At 47.1% G+C, this 20278-nt stretch overlaps 1 protein-coding gene across 4 annotated transcripts in view; it reads left to right on the forward strand.

The window, feature by feature from the left end:
* The window catches only part of SGCE (sarcoglycan epsilon), a 141495-nt gene that overhangs the window by 65319 nt on the left and 55898 nt on the right, over positions 1-20278 (forward strand). For all 4 annotated transcript variants that reach the window (XM_073677337.1, XM_073677334.1, XM_073677336.1 and 1 more), the window contains one exon: positions 19182-19254. In XM_073677337.1, the coding sequence (XP_073533438.1) occupies positions 19182-19254 (73 nt within the window). The remainder of the gene's footprint in view (positions 1-19181; positions 19255-20278) is intronic.

Raw genomic sequence — 20278 nt, forward strand, 5'->3', positions numbered from 1 at the left:
CTTGATCTGTGCCGTGTAACGAGAAATGAGGGTCTCATGTTGCTTCATTGAATGACTCCTGTAGATGTGAATGTTGAGCGGCTGATGTAAAAATGCTCAGACAGAATTGAATTAATGAGGGTAAATGTATAGCCTGTGCGCAGCCTGACTACATAACAGCCAGAGTCCGCCACTTCGCAATATTTTATTTTCTACTTTGCTCTCTGTTTGCCTTACGTAGAAGAACGCTGCTTTGTACCTCATGCCTCAACTTGGCACATGGCATGCCATCCCATTAAAGGGTTTATCCAGGACTATTACATTTTTTCACTATGGGCCAAAAAAACCAACAGGCCGGTAGTTGCTAACTACAGTGGTGTGAAAAAGTGTTTATCCCCGTTCTGATTTCTTATTCTTTTGCATGTTTGTCACACTTAAATGTTTCAGATCACAAAACAAATTTAAATATTAGACAAATATAACACAAATAAACATAAAATTCAGTTTTTAAATGAAGGTCTTTATTATTAAGGGAAAAAGAAATCCAAACCTATAGGGCCCTGTGTGTGAAAAAGTGATTGCCCCCCGCATTAAAACATAAATTAACAGTGGTTTATCACATCTTTGGGAAGCTGAGTTCAATTTCTATAGCCACACACAAGCCTGACTAGTGCCACACCAGTTCTCAATCAAGAAATCACTTAAATAAGAACTGCCTGACAAAGAGAAGTAGACCAAAAGATCCTCAAAAGCTAGACATCATGCTGTAATCCAAAGAAATTCAAGAACAAAGGAGAAAGAAAGTAATTGAGATCTATCAGTCTGGAAAAGGTTGTAAAGTCATTTCTAAAGCTTTGGGACTCCAGCGAACCACAGTGAGAGCTATTATTCACAAATGGTGAAAACATGGAACAGTGGTGAACAGAGGCCAGCCGACCAAAATAAACCCAAGAACACAGCGACGACTCATCCAAGAGGTCACAAAAGACCCCACAACAATATCCAGAGAACTGCAGGCCTCACTTGCCTCAGTTAAGGTCAGTGTTCATGACTCCACCATAAGAAAGAGACTGGGCAAAAATGGCATGCATGGCAGAGTTCCAAGACAAAACCATTGCTGAGCAAAAAGAACATAAATGCTCTTCTCAGTTTTACCAGAAAACATCTTGATGATTGCCAAGACTTTTGGGAGAATACTCTATGGACTGAAGAGTCAAAAGTTGAACTTTTTGGAAGGTGTATGTCCCATTACTTCTGGTGTAGAAGTAACACAGCATTTCAGAAAAGGAACATCATACCAACAGAAAAATATGGTAGTGGTAGTGTGATGGTCAAGGGCTGTTTTGCTGCTTCAGAACCTGGAAGATTTGCTGTGGTAAATGGAACCATGAATTCTGCTGTCTACCCAAAAAATTCTGAAGGAGAATATCCAGCCATCGTTCTTGACCTCAAGCTGAAACGCACTTGGGTTATGCAGCAGGACAATGATCCAAAACACTCCAGCAAGTCCATCTCTGAATGGCTTAAGGAAAACAAAATTAAGACTTTGGAATGGCCTCGTCAAAGTCCTGACCTTAATCCGATTGAGATGCTGTGGCATGACCTTAAAAAGGTGGTTCATGCTTGGAAACCCTCCAATGTGGCTGAATTAAAACAATTCTGCAGAGATGAGTGGCCAAAATTCCTCCAGAGCGCTGTAAAAGACTCATTACCGGTTATCGCAAACGCTGGATTGCCGTTGTTGCTGCTAAGGGCGACCCAACCAGTAAAGGCCCCCGTCACACTTAGCGACGCTGCAACGATCCCGACAACGATATGACCTGTCAGGGATCGTTGCTGCGTCGCTATGTGGTCGCTGGTGAGCTGTCAAACAGGCAGGCTCACCAACGATCAGGGGAGCAGCGACATCGTGGAAAGAATCTTTCCACGATGTCCTGCTCCTGGTTACCAGCCTGCTGCTGAAGCAGGAGCAGGCTGGTAACCATGGTAAACATCGGGTTACTAGGGGCACACGCGCACTTAGTAACCCGTTGTTTATCATGGTTACCACTCTGCTACAGTGAGCGGGAGGTTACCGCTCACTTTAGCAGGCTGGTAACCATGATAAACATCGGGTTACTAGGGGCACACGCGCACCTAGTAACCCGTTGTTTATCATGGTTACCACTCTGCTACAGTGAGCAGGAGGTTACCGCTCACTTTAGCAGGCCCGTAACCATGATAAACAACGGGTTACTAGGTGCGCGTGTGCCCCCAGTAACCCGATGTTTATCATGGTTACCAGCCTGATCGCTGCTCCCGCTGGTCACACACAGCGATGTGTGCTGACCAGCATGAGGTCAACGACCAAAAAATGGTCCAGGACACTTTGCAGCGAACAGCGACCTCACAGCAGGGGCCTGATCGCTGCAAAGTGTCACACATAGCGACATCGCTGGTGAGGTCGCTGTTGCGTCACCAAAACCGTGACACAGTTCGCTAGCGATCTCGCTATGTGAGACGGGGGCTTTATTAGGTTTACGGGGCAATCACTTTTTCACACAGGACCCTGTAGGTTTGGATTTCTTTTTCCCTTAATAATAAAGACCTTCATTTAAAAACTGCATTTTGTGTTTACTTGTGTTATCTTTGTATAATATTTAAATTTGTTTTGTGATCTGAAACATTTAAGTGTGACAAACATGCAAAAGAATAAAAAATCAGGAAGGGGGCAAACACTTTTTCACACCATTGTATCTGCTTGTTGTGCCCGGCGCCAATCTCTGCCACACAGAACTGTCACAGACTGCTCCTGCCAGCGATTCTGCGGCTTCTGATGAAGTCACATTGACAGTGTAAGAGGGTGACTGGGACAGTCATGCGCCTCTTCCCTCTTAATGCACATAATGCTGTGTTCTATGTTTATATACGAGCAATCATATGATCTAATGTCTGATGGGTTACTTATAGGTTCAATATAGGTTGGTGCGGGTAGATTATTAGATTGATAGAAGAAGTAGTGCAGAGGTGGACACTACAGCACACAGAGTATGCAGTTATGGTTGGGAAAGAGTTAAGGGGTTTAGGAACTGCTCCAGTGTGGGAGGAGCAGGTTCAGTGAAGAAAGGAGTCACTTCCTGATTGCAGACAGAGTGAGTTGAGTGAGGGACAGTGACTAGTGAGGACGTGTCAGGAGGACACAGGAGAAAGTGCAGGAGAAGGTTGTGTGTGTGTCAAGGTCTGGGAGTTTTTGGACATCCTTATCTGGAAGGTGAATCTAAACTGTCTAGTCTGCGGGGACAACAGGAACAGATGTACACGGAGAGGTCAATGTGGGAACTTCACCTTACGTGCCAAGACCGGACAGCCTCATCAGGGAGGTGGATCCAAGCAGGTCAGGCAGTGGGACAGAGAATGGAGTTACCTAGAGAGCTGGCGCATTCGGCGTTAATCTTCATATTCAAATCGGTGTCCGTGTCTTTCATCACTGGTAGAGTGCCGCTGTATGTGAAGAGATCACAAAGAGACTGTGTTACTTGTTACTCCCTGTATGTGACTGTGGCTGCAAGTAAAGAGGTTTTTACGTTTTAAAGCTGGTCTGATTTTCTCCTTCTGAAGGCTAAAAGACTCAACATCCGGGACGGCGAGACAGAAGTGAGTATGGAGGTATCCTCCACGGAGACACCACAACACACACACACCCAGGGATTCTCCAAGTCCCCTTTTTCTGTAGCGGGCCAGGGTGAGGATTTAATCACTGAAACTGACATGCCACTCACCACCGACTGCCACCCTGCCCCCCGTTACATTTGGCGTAGTCGGCAGGATGCAAGTGCCTCGCATGAAGAGAGCGGGGTAGAGAAGACCCGTGGCGCAGATCAGAGGGCGCCTGAATACATGCAGCCCAAGATGGCGGCCAGAAGCATGGACTCCAAGATGGCAACGGCGGCGGTGAAGAGAAGAAGAAAGACTGCCTATTATGGGCGTGGATGGCGCCCGAGAGCGCGAAAATGTGTCCAGCCCTCAAGGGTGTCGGCCAGAAGAAGGATGTGCCCTGCAGCTAGGATCCAGCCCGGAGTGGGAGGTGCATACCCATGGAGAGCGCGGCGCAGTGCAAGGCGCTGCCCGTCGGGTGGAAGATGGCGAATGCAGGAGGCGTGGCCGAAAGCAGAGTTGCAGGGAGTGAAGTGTGATGCAGCAGATGTGTCTGAAGTCTGGCCCAGGAAGAGGCAAGCCAAGGGCCACTGGAAACGTACGGTGAGTGAGAGGCCGGTGCCATTTGCCCTGCAGCTTCTGGAGAGAGAAGAGCTGGGGAAAACAGTAGTCGTGATGGCACACAGTGACCGCGAGGCAAGAGCACAGTCTGCATGGCGAATGAGCATTGGTGGTGATGATGAGGAGGTAGAGGCCATGAACCGGGACAGTCAATATGAGGACCCGTATGCAGTGGACGAGTACTGGCGGGGGTTTGAAGTCTTTAGCCTGCCCTGGGGCTCTGATTACCACGATCAAGAAGTTGCGGAGATGCCACCATCACCAATTATTGTGGTTCAGCCTGAAGGGAGACACTCAATGTACATCGCTCGGGGGACCAGAGAGTACGTGATCCCTCCAAAGTACCAAGAAGAAGCGGAGCCCACTGCAGAAGGTATGCAAGCCTCAGCTCCATCCTGTCCAGTAAGGCCGGACGCAAGCCAGCAACTATTGCATTGTGCTCAGTTGTCAACCGAAAGGAGCTGTGGTGAATTCCTCAGAAGCATTAAGCTGTGGTATGCCAAGGGGATGAAGATGATTGAGAAGCTCCGGGAAGGATTTTGGGCTTTGACTTCACTGGAAGTGGCTTGACTTTGCCTGAGAGAAGCCTGGAAGAAGATAGAGAAATTCCACGAGACACCTGAGCAGTAACCAAGGTGACCTCTGGGCAGTTGCAGTTTCTCGATTTGTCCAGCGGGCTATTTTGAGGGGTCGAGTTCCGAGGAACCCCTATTTAAAGGCTGAAGACCAGTCGAGTCTCAGGAAACTAAGTTTAAGGCACCCCGCCTTTGTTATCCTTGGAAGGACTGTTGATACCTTCATGGCCAGAAGATGACTTTATGTTTGTGTGTTTCCCCCTCTCCAAGTTCTGTTGCGCACGTTTGCACATTCCCCGGCTGGATTACGGGACTGAACCCTGATAGGGTTAACTGAAGGACTGTGTGCAACTGCTCCATGGACTGTGGTCTCGTATAGGAGCTATTGAGAAGTACATAGTTCTTAAAGGGACCGTACTCAGCAAAAAGGAGGGAGGGGGAGAAACTGTCAGGACGACCCGAGGATCTTGCCGAGTCACTGCTCCAGGACTGTTGTAGCAGGATTTGTTGGCCAGCGGGCTTGTGATGGACATTTTTGGTTTTGTGGGTCCCAGGAGCAAGAAGACCGGGGTCAGACGGACCCATATTCAAAGGAACTTAAACTCTCTGTTCCAGGGTCCCAACCAAGTGGGACCGAGGTCAAGGTTGACCAGCAAGAAGAAGTGATTAAAAGGAATTAATCTATCGTGCATTTTAATATAAACATATGTGTTGAATGTTTTAAATGTGCATTGGTGTTTCTTTTTACAGGTGTTGTCATGGTCGGGACGACCATGTTTTAGGAGGGAGGTATGTAAGAGGGTGACTGGGACGGTCATGCGCCTCTTCCCTCTTAATGCACATAATGCTGTATTCTATGTTTATATACGAGCAATCATATGATCTAATGTCTGATGGGTTACTTATAGGTTCAACATAGGTTGGTGCGGGTAGACTATTTGATAGAAGAAGTAGTGCAGAGGTGGGCACTATAGCACACAGAGTATGCAGTTATGGTTGGGAAAGAGTTAAGGGGTTTAGGAACTGCTCCAGTGTGGGAGGAGCAGGTTCAGTGAAGAAAGGAGTCACTTCCTGATTGCAGACAGAGTGAGTTGAGTGAGGGACAGTGACTAGTGAGGACGTGTCAGGAGGACACAGGAGAAAGTGCAGGAGAAGGTTGTGTGTGTGTCAAGGTCTGGGAGTTTTTGGACATCCTTATCTGGAAGGTGAATCTAAACTGTCTAGTCTGCGGGGACAACAGGAACAGATGTACACGGAGAGGTCAATGTGGGAACTTCACCTTACGTGCCAAGACCGGACAGCCTCATCAGGGAGGTGGATCCAAGCAGGTCAGGCAGTGGGACAGAGAATGGAGTTACCTAGAGAGCTGGCGCATTCGGCGTTAATCTTCATATTCAAATCGGTGTCCGTGTCTTTCATCACTGGTAGAGTGCCGCTGTATGTGAAGAGATCACAAAGAGACTGTGTTACTTGTTACTCCCTGTATGTGACTGTGGCTGCAAGTAAAGAGGTTTTTACGTTTTAAAGCTGGTCTGATTTTCTCCTTCTGAAGGCTAAAAGACTCAACATCCGGGACGGCGAGACAGAAGTGAGTATGGAGGTATCCTCCACGGAGACACCACAACACACACACACCCAGGGATTCTCCGAGTCCCCTTTTTCTGTAGCGGGCCAGGGTGAGGATTTAATCACTGAAACTGATGTGCCACTCACCACCGACTGCCACCCTGCCCCCCGTTACAACAGGGTAGCAACTTCTCATTCGCTTTGCTCTGTTGACGAGGCGTGAGTGCTGACGTAATCCTGATTGACAGTCAGCTCCCTGCTGCCTAATTGCGGGGAGCCGGCTGTCAATCAGGATGTATCAGTCATGCTACATACCGTATAGTAATACTGACTATACCGCAATTCCCGAACAGTTCAATAAGTGCCCAATACAGAAGTGTAATCTCCTGTATGTTAGAATTCATACAATAGTATAAGACTTGTAGTCAAGGCCATACAGTAGTATCAACATGAATTTCCATATTGTGTTGTCACCCCTAAGTGTAGAATCGTCATCTGTAGTAGATGCCATACAATAGTAATGGCCATACAATAGTATCAGCCTCATAGTAGTGGCTCTACAATAGTATCAGCCTCATAGTAGTGGCCATACAATAGTATCAGCCTCATAGTAGTGGCCATACAATAGTATCAGCCTCATACTAGTGGCCATACAAGAGTATCAGCCTCATAGTAGTGGCCATACAAAGGTATCAGCCTCACAGTAGTGGCCATACATTAGTATCAGCCTCATTGTTGTGGCCATACAATAGTATCAGCCTCATAGTAATGGCCATACAATAGTATCAGCCTCATAGTAATGGCCATACAATAGTATCAGCCTCATAGTAATGGCCATACAATAGTGTCAGCTTCATAGTAGTGGCCATGCAATAGTATCAGCCTCATAGTAGAGGCTGTACAATAGTATCAGCCTCATAGTAGTGGCCATACAATAGTGTCAGCCTCGTAGTAGTGATCATACAATAGTATCAGCCTCATGGTAATAGCCATACAATAGAATCAGCCTCATAGTAGTGGCCATACAATAGTATCAGCCTTATAGTAGTGGCCATACAATAGTATCAACCTCATAGTAATGATCATACAATAGTATCAGCCTCATTGTATTGGCCATACAATAGTATCAGCCTCATTGTAGTGGCCATACAATAATATCAGCCTCATAGTAGTGACTATACAATAGTATCAGCCTCATAGTAGTGGCCATACAATAGTATCAGCCTCATAATAGTGGCCATATAATAGTATCAGCCTCATAGTAGTGGCCATACAATAGTATCAGCCTCATTGTAGTAGCCATACAATAGTATCAGCCTCATAGTAGTGGCCATACAATAGTATCAGCCTCATAGTAGTGGCCATACAATAGTATCAGCCTCATAGTAGTGGCCATACAATAGTATCAGCCTCATTGTCGTGGCCATACAATAGTATCAGCCTTATAGTAGTGGCCATACAATAGTATCAGCCTCATAGTAGTGATCATACAATAGTATCAGCTTCATAGCAGTGATCATACAATAGTATCAGCCTCATAGTAATAGCCATACAATAGTATCTATTGTACCAATACCCATCTAATGATAACTTCATACATTGCTGTCAGCACAAGAGTGCCCATCTACAATTGTTTTCCATATTGGAAGTTATTCGATAGTATTACCCTCACAGTAGTGATCATACAATAGTACCACCCATGTCAGTACCAACTTATCACCTATATATAAATATCCATAGTTATGGGGGAAGTCTTATTAGTACTCATATAAAAGTGCTATCCATATATTAGTGTCTGTACATTAGTACCTGCCATAGCTAAGAGCTTTGGGTACTGCTATCCACAGTAGTCACTATGCAATTACTAAACAGCAGTTTCTATACAGTATTGTCACCCATAGTGTCCATATAGAAGTGTCATCTTTATTAGAAGTCACAGAGTAATATTAGGCTCATAGCAGTGGTCACACAATAGTACCAGACATGTCAATACTTATCATAGAGGGCAAATTAAGCCGCAATATCCATACAGCACTGTCACCCATCACAGTGCCCATACAGAGGACCTCTCCTTACAGTAATATTAGATTCCAAGTGATGGTTATTAGTGTTGAGCGAGCACTAAAATGCTCGGGTGCTCGAAGCTCGGGCCGAGCTCACTGTGATACTCGGGTGCTCGACCCGAGCAATGAGCCCAATGTTAGTCTATGGGAGACCCGAGCATTTTTGCGGCGGCTCCCCCAGCAGTCTGTAGAAAGCCTAAAAAGTGCCCAAAACGATAGTGACAGTGCTCAAATGACATGGGGACAGCATGGGCATCGCCCCAGGAAGCATTTCTGAACCCCAGGTCACTGCTGTTAACAACGTGGTCAGAGGCATTAAGCCACTTTTAAGGGCTCACAATAAAACGTTCAAAAACTAAACTGAAACTGCTTTCCTGTGAAATATGTTAAGGAACTTCCTTTCCAGGGTAAAGACTTGTGTATAAGGTAAAATAAATAACCAAAAACAAAAATACTCCTCCACACTTTGGGCTATGTTCACAAGTAGCATTTTTTATGCGTTTTTGAACTTTTGTATTGCTTTCAACCGTGACAAATGCATTCACCGGGAAATATCATTTTAACATTTTACAACCTTATCTGGTCATGTGCTGTGTGACACATGCATACACTGCTGAAAAGACATGGGAACAGCACGGGGAAGACCCCTGGAAGCATCTCTGACACCCAGGTCACTGCCTAAAAGTGTGCCCATCAGAAGATGCAGACTTGCAACTATTACCGTGCAAGTCCTTGTCCCAGGGCAGTGTTCAATTGTGCTTCCCCCATTCCTTGCAGTGCAAGCGCAAATATGCAGCCAACCACCCACCCACCCCCAGGCTGCAATACCATACTGCTAGCTTCGACTTGAAATGGGGCCTTTTAGTTTGGAGGAGGCCGAAGCTGGCCACTACCTCATGGCTGCTTCGGCAGCGAGGTATCCATACTCAGTTCCCAGCCGCCACTATTTGTCCAGGTAACCTTCCCCACACTTTTCTTAGCCTGGCCTGCTTTAGGGCAGCATTGGACGAGCCCACCAGACAACCAGACTCCTCCGGAGGGCCCTGGCTTCTCCATCAGGGGAGTTGAGAGTGTCAAGGTGAGGAGCATGATGATGATGATAGAAGTTAGCATCTGCTTTGTTTTCTTGGAATTCAAGCGTAAGTGTGCAGCCTGCCACCCACCCACCCCCAGGCTGCAATACCATACTGCTAGCTTGCTTGCACCTGAAATTAGGCCTTTTAGGCTTGTGGAGGCAGACGCTGGCCACCATGTCATGGCTGCGTCGGCGGCCTGGTATCCATACTCAGTCCCAAGCCGCCCGGCGGCCGGGTGTCCACACTCGGTCCCCAGCCGCCAGGGGGTGTCCGGGTGTCCATACTCGGTCCCCAGCCGTCCCTATTTGTCCCGGTGCGCCTTATACACAAACGTGCATACCAAAACATTACCTGTGCCCTCCCTAGTGCATTCAGTGGGAAGGACAGCCTATTCCGCTGTAGTGTGTGCACCCCAACCCCCTGTTCATGGCACATGCGAAGATGCCTCCCGCCCTGCACCTGTCGTTGCAGACTTGCAACTATCCCTATTCAAGTCCTTGTCCCAGGGCAGTGTTCAATTGTACCTCCCCCATTCCTTGCAATGCAAGCGCAAGTATGTAGCCTGCCACCCACCCCCAGGCTGCAATAGCATACTGCTTGCTTGCACTTGAAATTGGGCCTTTTAGGCATGTGGAGGCGGAATCTGGCCACCATGTCATGGCTGCGTCGGAGGCCTGGTATCCACACTCAGTCCCCAGCCACCCGGCGACCGGGTGTCCACGCTTGGTCCCCAGCCACCAGGTGGTGGCCGGGTGTCCATACTCGGTCCCCAGCCGCCCCGCGGCCGGGTGCCCACACACAGTCACCAGCCGCCTGGAGGCGGCCGGGTGTCCATAAACGGTCCCCAGCCCCCCTATTTGTCCCGGTGCGCCTTATACACAAGCGCGCATTCCAAAACATTACCTGTGCCCTCCCCAGTGCATTTAGTGGGAAGGACAGGCTAACCACAAACACGTGGACAAGTGAATGTGGCCAGGGATGGTCCATCTCACTGACGCCTTCACACAATATTGTGGAAGCCGGGATACAGTTGGACACTGGGATGCAACACGTCCTCCAGACATAGAGGATTGCGGGTCCTGGGTCAATCAGGCTTCAACACAAAGTTCAGAAGGTAGACAGCAGCAGTGGTCGGCCTCCTACACAGCGAGTAAATTATTCATGATCATGAGGCCATCCATCTCCTTAGCTTTCTGTTCCTTGGAATGCAAGCGCATGTATGTAGTAGCGGCTAGGCCTGAGGTGGTCAGCGTTTTGGCGCATATCCTACCTCCTCCAAGGATTGCTGGATGTTTTCCTGCTACTATCCCAGTTCTATGACTCCTGTTAAAACAAAGCTTCAGGTGATGAACGATGGATGAGGTGGTGGCAAAGGAGAAAGAGCAGGAGGAACAGGGACCATTCACATCAATATCAGGCCAGTCAACCAGATATGTCTTGTAGGATATGTTTCTGTACCAAAAGGAGCGGTTCGGCTACACAGTTATAGGGCATACAGTGAGTGCAATGCCTACCAAAAATTTCGAGGCATTCCAATGCCCCTTGGAAGTGACATGGAGGTCAGAGGACCTTAACTAAACTTTTTTTTTCCATTTATAGCAACTGGGTCTCCTGTGCACTGTTGTCCTAAGCAATGAATGGAAGGCCTTCCAAAAATTATGAGGAACTGCAATGCCCCTTGAAACAGACGTGGATTACAGCATACTAAAAACCTTCTACCCATTATTGGGGAGTGGGTCTCCCTTAGTGTTCGCCTATGCATTGAAAAGCGAAAGCTGACTAAAATTAGGACGGAGGAACTTGCAATGCCCCTTACAAGAGCCATGCAGTGCAGCATATTAAAAACATTATTCACATTTTTGGGGAGTGGGTCTCCCATAGTCTTTGCCTATGCCTTCCAAGCAAAAGCTGCCAAAAATTAGGACGGAGGAACTTGCAATGCTGGCAACATGGACCACGGTCACCCTGGTGATATAGTGGTGGTGGAGGCTGAGGATAAGGAGAAGAGCAAAAAACAGCCGAAATGAGGAAGCGTATACCCATGTGTGGGTGTGAAGCGGTGCATGGGAATACACCTCCCGAAATAACACAGTGGATTTGACTTTATGTTACTCTGCTGTCATTTGGTGGTGATGAGAAGTCTGGCCCAATCCAGCCCTTGTTCATTTTGATAAGGGGCAGCTTGTCAGCATTGTCAGTTGACAGGCGAGTGCGCTTATCAGTTATAATTCCCCCAGCGGCACTAAAAACACACTCCGATAACACGCTAGCGGCAGGGCAGGCCATGACCTCCAAGGCGTACAGAGCGAGTTCATTCCAAGTGTCCAGCTTGGATACCCAATAATTAAAAGGCACAGAGGAATCACGGAGGACGCTGGTACGGTCGGCAAGGTACTCCCTCACCATCTTTTGAAACGTTCCACTCCTTGTGAGAGTACCCCGCGCCTCAGGGCCTGTAAGCTGGGCGGGTCTCAGAAAACTGTCCCAGAACGTTGACAGTGTTCCCCTGCCTCTGCTGGATTGGAGTTGCGTCTCTCTCGCCTGTACGCCTTGGTTGGGCAACGAACTGTGACCTCTGCCGCTAGTGTGTTCAGATGGGAATTTTTTTAACAGTTCTGCAGCAAGGGCCTTCTGGTACTGCCCCATTCTTGTAGACCTCTCCACCTCAGGAATAATAGAGTGAAAGTTCTCCTTGTAGCGAGGGTCTAAAAGTGTCACCAACCAGTAATGACTGTCACCCAACATTTTGACAATGCGAGGGTCACGGTTAAGGGAGTGTAACATAAAGTCAGCCATGCGTGCCAGACTGGTAACGGGCAAGACTTCCGTGTCCTCACCAAGATGACGACTGACCATGCTCTCCTCCTCCTCCCCCCTGTCCTCAGGTCACCCACGCTGAACCCACGGTATGACAGTTGTACAGGTACTACCGTCTACAGCGCATGATACCAGCTCCTGTTCTTTCTCCTCCTACTCCTCCTCTCCCTCATTGTCCCCCAATGCACATTGGGATGAGATGAGGCTGGGCTGTTTGTAATCGCCCGCTACGGCTTTTTGATCCATCTCATCATACTCTGGCTGCAATGCCTCCTCTTTAATTCTCTGCAGAGAGCGTTGCAAAAGACAGACAAGTGGGATACTGACGCTAATGATGGCGTCATCGCCACTCACCATCTTGGTGGACTCCTCAAAGTTTGTCAGGATGGTACATATGTCAGACATCCAGGTCCACTCCTGAGGTCTTATGTGTGGAGTCTGACCTGAATATCGACAGCCTTGTTGCAGCTGGTACTCCACAACTGCTCTCTTCTGCTCACAAATCCTTTGCAACATGCAGAAGGTAGAGTTCCAACATGTGGGGACATCACACACCTATCGGTGTGCCGGAAGCTGCAAACGCTGCTGCAACACAGCAAGGGCGGCGGAAGCTGTAGACGACTTCTGAAAATGAGCTGACAGGCGGCGTACTTTGACAAGCAGATCTGGCAACTCGGGGTACGATTTAAGAAACCGCTGAACCACGAGGTTAAGCACATGAGCCAGGCATGGTACGTGTGTGATCTCGCCTCACCTTAGAGCCGCCACCAGGTTACGGCCATTGTCACACACGACCATGCCTGGATGTAGGTTCAGCGGTCTCAACCACAGATCTGCCTGCTCTTTCACAGCTGTCCACAACTCACAAGCAGTGTGAGGTTTATCACCTAAGCTTATGAGTTTCAGCACAGCCTGTTGCCGCTTCGCTGAGGCAGTACTGCAGTGCTTCCAGCTTGTAACTGATGTGGTGATATCTGAGATGGAGGCTGAACATGAGGAGGAGAAGGAGGATGATGCGCAGGAGCTGTACACTGTGGGGACAACTCTGACTGACATAGGGCCCGCAATCCTCGGTGTGGGGAGGATGTGTTCCGTCCCAAAGTCCGACTGGGTCCTGGCTTCCACTATGTTTACCCAGTGTGCCGTCAGGGAGATGTACCGTCCCTGGGCACAAGCACTTGTCCACATGTCTGTTGTCAGGTGGACTCTCCCAGTAACTGCGTTGTTGAGGGCACGGCAGATGTTTTGGGACACGTGCTTGTGTAGTGCGGGGATGGCACACCAGGCAAAATAGTGTCGGCTGGGGACTGAGTACCGAGAGACGGCCACCACCATAAGGTTGCGGAAGGATTCCGTCTCCACCAGCCTAAAAGGCAGCATTTCCAATGCAAGCAGTCGTGAAATGGACTGTGGCCTGTGGGGCGTTGGCTGCGAATTTGCGCTTTTGTTCAAAGGTCTGGGATATGGACAATTGAACGCTGCGGTGGGACGTGGAATTTTGATGCTGTTTCTTGAGAAACTTCCATAACAAGTGAAGACTGAGAGGAGGGGGCATCTTTGCATGCAGCATGGACAGGGGATTGCCTTGCACGCACAACAGGGGGTTCTCTTACACGCACAACAGCGGAAGAAGCAGTGGTGACACCCGCTGACACTGGTGGTGGACCCTGGGTTCGCCCCACAAAGTCGGGTGCTTTGCTGCCATGTGCCTGATCATGCTGGTGGTGGTCAGGCTGGTAGTTTTGTCACCCCTGCTGATGCTGGCCTGGCAGGTGGTACAAATGGCCTTTTTGGGGTTATCAGCAGAGTCTTTAAAAAAAATCCAGACTCTGGAAGACCTACCGGTTGTACTGGCAACGTCCTTCGTGTTGGTGTTACGGGGAGCGGTTGCCCGCCTTCTGTCTGCGGCCACCACACTGCTTCTTCCTGTCTGTTGGGGTACTCTGCCTCCCTCCCCCTGTGTGCTGCTGGCCTCGCTCTGCGTGTCCTCCTGCCACGTTGGGTCAGTTACTAGATCATCCATCACCTCCTCCTCTTCCACTTCCGCACCATGGTCCTCCTCCTCACTTCGTGGCAATTGTGTCTCATCATCGTCCACCTCTTGTGACAAATTGCCAGCGTCGCATTCCTGTGGCCGTGGCTGTTCAAATATTTGGCCATCGCTACATGGGATCTCCTCTTCCACCACTTCAAGCGGAGCAGGCGAGGGGCACAAATATGGAAATGGACCAGTGAACAGCTCTTCAGAGTGTCCAACTGTGGGATCAGTTGCTGTCTGACGACACTCGGCATGGTGGGAGGAAGGAGCATCAGGGTGAGGAGAAGTATGCGGTCGAGACTCACGGCTACTAAGACTTAACCGTGTGGATGACAGACCGGAGGTGGTGGTGCCCAGGTGACTGGAAGTATTATCTGCTATCCAATCAATAACCTGTTCACACTGATCAGTTCGCAATAGTGGTGTTGTTCTGTGCTTCCCTAGTAATTCGGTCAAGAACTGGGAGCGAGAAGATGTGGCTGTTGGTTGTGGCACATTTTCACCTTGGCCACGGCCCCGTCCTCTGCACGCACCATCATCAGAACGTCCAATTCCACGTCCCTTGCCACGCGCCTTGCCCATTGTAAATGAAGTAAAATAGCTTACACTCGCACTATCAATGGCAAAAGGGTAATAAAAAGGAGATTAGAACCGTGGAAGAGGAAAACCACAGTTCTATTTCTCTGACCTATACCAGAATCTTTTAAACAGATATATTTGTGTCTGAACAGTCAGCGAGACACTCAAACTGTTTTTTTTTATGGAAAAAAGGCAAAAAAGTGGATAATACAGAGATTTGAACCGTGGAACTGCAAAACCACAGTTCTAGTTATCTGGCCGAAAGCAGACTCTTTTAAACAGATATATTTGTGTCTGAACACTAACAGACACACTCAAAATTTTTTTTTTTTGGGGGGGGTATACCAAAAGGTTAATAAGACGGGTATTTGTACAGTCTGACTGAGAAAAAAAAAAAAAAGAGGATTTAGATGAAAAAAAAAGAGAGACTTGGGGCTAATTCTAGCAATTTGAGCAGCTGCAGCACACAGGACTGTAATGCAGTGTTTGTTGGTATAACCACTGCGTCTCCTATACAGCCTGCCTGCCTGATATCTGGGATGGATATTAGTCCTGAGAAGGACTGTTTGTTTGATCTGGCAGCCTTTACAGACCCTACACTAACTATTTCGCAGTATAAATCTCTCCCTAGCTCAGCAGCGCTGTCCCTACACTGTCTGATCCGGAGCGACTGTGTCCAAGATGGCGGCGCCCGGTTTTAAATCGTCGAGGTGACGCTGTGCGGCCAGCCAATCACTGTAATGCCCACAAACAACATGGCTGCGGCATTACAGTGACTGTCTGGCAATCCCTGCATGTTTATTGGCTCTGTAAAGAGCGCCAAACATGCAGGGCGGAGACCCGAGCTCCCGCCCGAGTAACCCGGAAATGCTCGGTGCTCGCTGAACATCCCGAGTAGTGAGATGCTCGGGCGAGTACCGAGCAGTGTCGAGCATGTTCGCTCAACACTAATGGTTATACAATAGTACCTATAATAAAGGGCTACCAATAGGGCAACTGTCATCCACAGTAGAGACAACACAACAGTACCAGCTACCTAGTAATATCCATACCAGGGGGAGGAAATAGTAACACTGCCCATATAATAGTGATATCCATTTGTTACTGACTGTAAGTTAGTGCCAACCATAGCCAAGTGCTCTGAGCATTGCCATCTGTAGCGGTGCCCATATTAGTACCCACGTGATAGTGCCAGGTATAGATATTAATATGTCTCTCTTTGTGATTGTTTTGTGTACATTTCTGCCTTTTTCTTTCTGTTTGGTTACATTTTTGCTCAGTATCGTACATGTTTTGTGCCGAAGAAGAAAATATGCTAATTAAAATCTTGACCTACTTTAGTTGCCGGGAGATGCTCATTATTTTTCTTCTCTCCTTTGGATCAGGAGTATATTATTGTAGATTCATAATTAGTGATGTTTTTATTTCATCGTGCCATTAGCAAAAAAAATAAAAGCGCAATCAGAGGAACAGACAAATCATTCTGGTCTTTTCATGCCGGAAAATAGAATCTACCGCCAAATGCTTTCCCTCATACTGCCGTGATTATGTTAACCATTTAAAGGGCTTGTCCACATTCTACAATCTGTGTCCTCTTACAATTCGTTGACCATAGGGTGTCCCCCTACTGTGGCCCCTATACTAGTGAGCTGTAAACTGTGACGGCACCTTCCTGCAAGTGTTCAGTGCCCCTTCAGTACCACCACATTGGAAATCTAGTATTACCTGGTGCCCATAGAGATCAATCGGTAATTTATCTCTGATTGAGAGCTGCCAGTGATAGGAAAAAATTAGGGTAAAAGGTTTTTACTGTGGAATTGTTGATAATATAATTACTAAAGATGGGCAAGTCTATTAGCGTTGCCCTGGTCCAGCTTCCAGTCTGGTCTTTCGCGGCACCTTCTTGGCACCGACAAGGCTGAGCGACTTGATGTCATCTGAAGCCTTGTGTCATGTTGTCGCAGGGTCTAGTAAGCACCACAGACGTTGAAGATGCCAGGCCAAATGCTGGATGCAGAAGTGAAGACCTGCTGTCACGGAGAACCATACTGGACGCCAGACCAGGGAGGCAAAAATCAAATTGCTCATTATGATGAAACGGCTTCTTATCTTAATCAGCCAGACGCATAGATTTGTTAAGCCAAGAGAAATGCACTATTGTGTTTGTGTTGACTTTAGAACTTGTATGTGTTTCTTTAGTGGGTCAAGAAGGACAAACCAGTATTTTTAGAACCCTGTATGTTGTCTTCTCTTGGTTGTGAAACAATGATGTTGGTTATTATACTAATTGCATATTGTACTAAAGCCAGCTAGATGTTTATTTACAAGAGTTCCCTGCTATACCAACTATGTAAATTGATTAAATGCTCAAACAATGAGACCCGAGCCCTGGGGAATAATACCCTCCCTAACCCTTGCCCTGTGGATGTATATTTGAAAGAACAAATGCGAACTATTTGGATATGTTGTTTGGGGTTGTCAGGTGGGACCCTCCGGTCGCCTGGAACCCATGGAGACATTCAGAGAAGCCAGATTGGGACCAGCCGGTCATCTGTCCCCATGGAAACCCTCGGGTCTCCTGGCCTTGTACCTTGATGGACTGTCAGCTTCCTAAGCTTGCCGCTACCTTCTCTCTGTGGGGGCCTCCAAAAGCGGGGGGCCACTGGTTGAGCTAGTTGGCCCTGGAAGTCCCAAAGTTGCAGCTGTTCTATCCCAGGTGGGCCTGCGGAAGGGTGAGATTGTGTAATGTTGTACCATCTTGGGTATTTGCTGGGACTGTTCTATCTGTTTATTGCCTGTCTTGTGGTTCAATAAAGTATTGCCACACTGTTTTACCCTCCCCTTGTGTTTGAGTAGTATTATGCCTACGGAAGACCCCGTGTCTTCACACTCATCTTAAGTAAGAAGCTAAAGGGGTTGTATGATAACTTGCTGATTAGTGGCGAGTCCAACAGCCAGGGCTCTGAAATGCCTAAATGGTGCACATTTGCTGAGCGCTTCACTCATCTATCTCCGGCAGTCCCATAGAGAACAAATTAAGTAGTGGCACCTGCATGCATGTGCAATGCCCCAAAGTTGTTGTGTATGTGCCTTTAAGATGTAGTAGAGCTAACCGCTATTTCATTATGTTTGCACAATGTTCACATTTCCCTTTGCAGACAATGTACATGAGCATTCAGTACATATAAGTAGTTTATACTTTATATGCATAAAGTGATGTACCGGTACTTATTATGTTCTGCTATCAGGAGGTTATAAAGAGTTAACAAAGCAGCCCTGCTTTCCATATATGGCCATGAGGTCACATGATTAGATCACATGACATGGTCCTGGGCTTAGCACCAAGAGAGAAGGAGACATTTTGGGAGGACTTTGCCTAGGAAAAGTGAAGGAACAGGTAGAAGAGTCAGAGCTCCTGTATATGAGAATCCATAGCTGCAGCTGCAGTCAGCTGTGTGATAAAGACTGTGCAGATAAGCAGAAGCTGGAACTCAGGAATCACTGCACCATTTATATATCTGCATTATTAAACTGGTAACTGTGATTGCTGCATTAGAATTGAATCTCTGTTAATTCATCATTTATCTGGATGCTCCTGTGTATTCGTGCAACAAGTAAAGTTTATCAATAGCCTCTCTGGCCTCCCTGTTATCTGGACTATTTGGAGTGCACCACATTACATCACACTACCAGGAAGCAGAGGTTAATTAAGTGCACCCTGGCATCACAAACTTCGCTTTCTTTTATTTTTGTCCCAGACAAAGCGAAGTGGTAACATCCGCACATCACATGGTGTGTGACCTATGGCATAGTAGTGCATCACGGCATTACACATGTGCGACCCTCGCTCCATTCCATTGGGGTATTTCACAGCTTCACTCCCAGAAAAAGATTTGAGGGCACAGTTAGACGGCCATATAAATTGGAGCGAGATAAGAACACAGTGCATGGACTGGCTGGTGGCGCTCCGTACCAGAGCGTGACAGCTGCATAGAAATACATGAAGCTGTCACGCTCTGGTGGGGAGAGCCGCTGGCCAGTCCGGGCACTGCTTTCCAATATCGCTCTGATTTATATGGATGTCTGACTGCTCCCTTAGGGAGAGAATGTCTATGTACCCTACTAGAGGAGGGAAAGCCTTATAGGAAAATGTCACATACTGAGCCAAGTGATATATTGTTATTATTTGTAAACATTAATTTTTGTCTTCTGTTCTAATTTTTTTCTTCTGAAGATAACCGCCTACAACAGACGAACATTTGAGACGGCGAGACATAATCTTATCATCAATATTATGTCAGGGGAGGGTAAGTTGGCGCTGTGTCCATACTGATTGATTACAATGAGTGTTAATGATATGTAGAGGGATAATTGATCCAAAAAAGTCACAATACATTAACCTATTAGTAAATGCATTGATGCAATGAAACTGGTAATCCAGCCACAAGCATTTGTCACCCATCAGTAGGTTTCGCTCCACATGTGGTTGATGCCAGCTAAGTGCCAGAGCCAGCATCTGTCTTGTAACAGCAGCGACTGGAGCTGAGCTCCGATTGCTGCTAATAATCATTTAAATGCTGCAGTCAATCTAAAAATGGAGCTGTTGCTGGTGCACATGCTCACCAGCTCCTATTGGCCCATTGTCACACAGTCACGGGGCGCACTAATGGGTTACAATGGCACCCAGGAATCTGTGGAAGATCCCCCCTCCCATAGCTGTCATATTGGTCCTCCTTCTCCTGTCAAGCGCAGACACAGGATGAGCTTCATAGGGGAACACAATTTACCCCATGGAATTTCAGTATATAGAACAAGTGATCAAATGATTTGAGTTTCAAGTCCCCACAGGGGACTAAAAAATAATATAAAACTTAATTAAAGTTTTTAAAGCTTTAAAAAAATGACAGTAGAAATCTAAAGATATAAACCACCCTCCTTTTCTTACATTAAAAATAAAGACATTTTAAAAATAATAAAAATAAACATATTTGGTAAAAAGTCAGATCTATCAAAATATAAAATTAATTATGCTGTAACAAGAAAAAAAAAATCAAAATGCCAGAACTGGGGGTGGGGGGGAGTGGGGGTTCAGTTACCAAACTCTATATAAGAAAAGCAATAAAAAAAAACGATCAACATGTTCTATGTAGGCCAAATTGGTATCAATAAAATTGTTAGGAAAATGTTCAAAAAGAAGCCCTGACACAAGTCCATCAGTGGAAAAATATTACAGTACTTGGAAAAGAGGAATTATTATTATTATTATTATTTATTATAGCGTCATTTATTCCATGGCGCTTTACATGTGAAAAAGGGGTATAATACAAGAAC

Source organism: Phyllobates terribilis, unplaced genomic scaffold, assembly GCF_046119375.1.
Source record: "Phyllobates terribilis strain yellow unplaced genomic scaffold, ASM4611937v1 Scaffold_4__5_contigs__length_816908805, whole genome shotgun sequence".
Lineage (NCBI taxonomy): Eukaryota > Metazoa > Chordata > Amphibia > Anura > Dendrobatidae > Phyllobates > Phyllobates terribilis.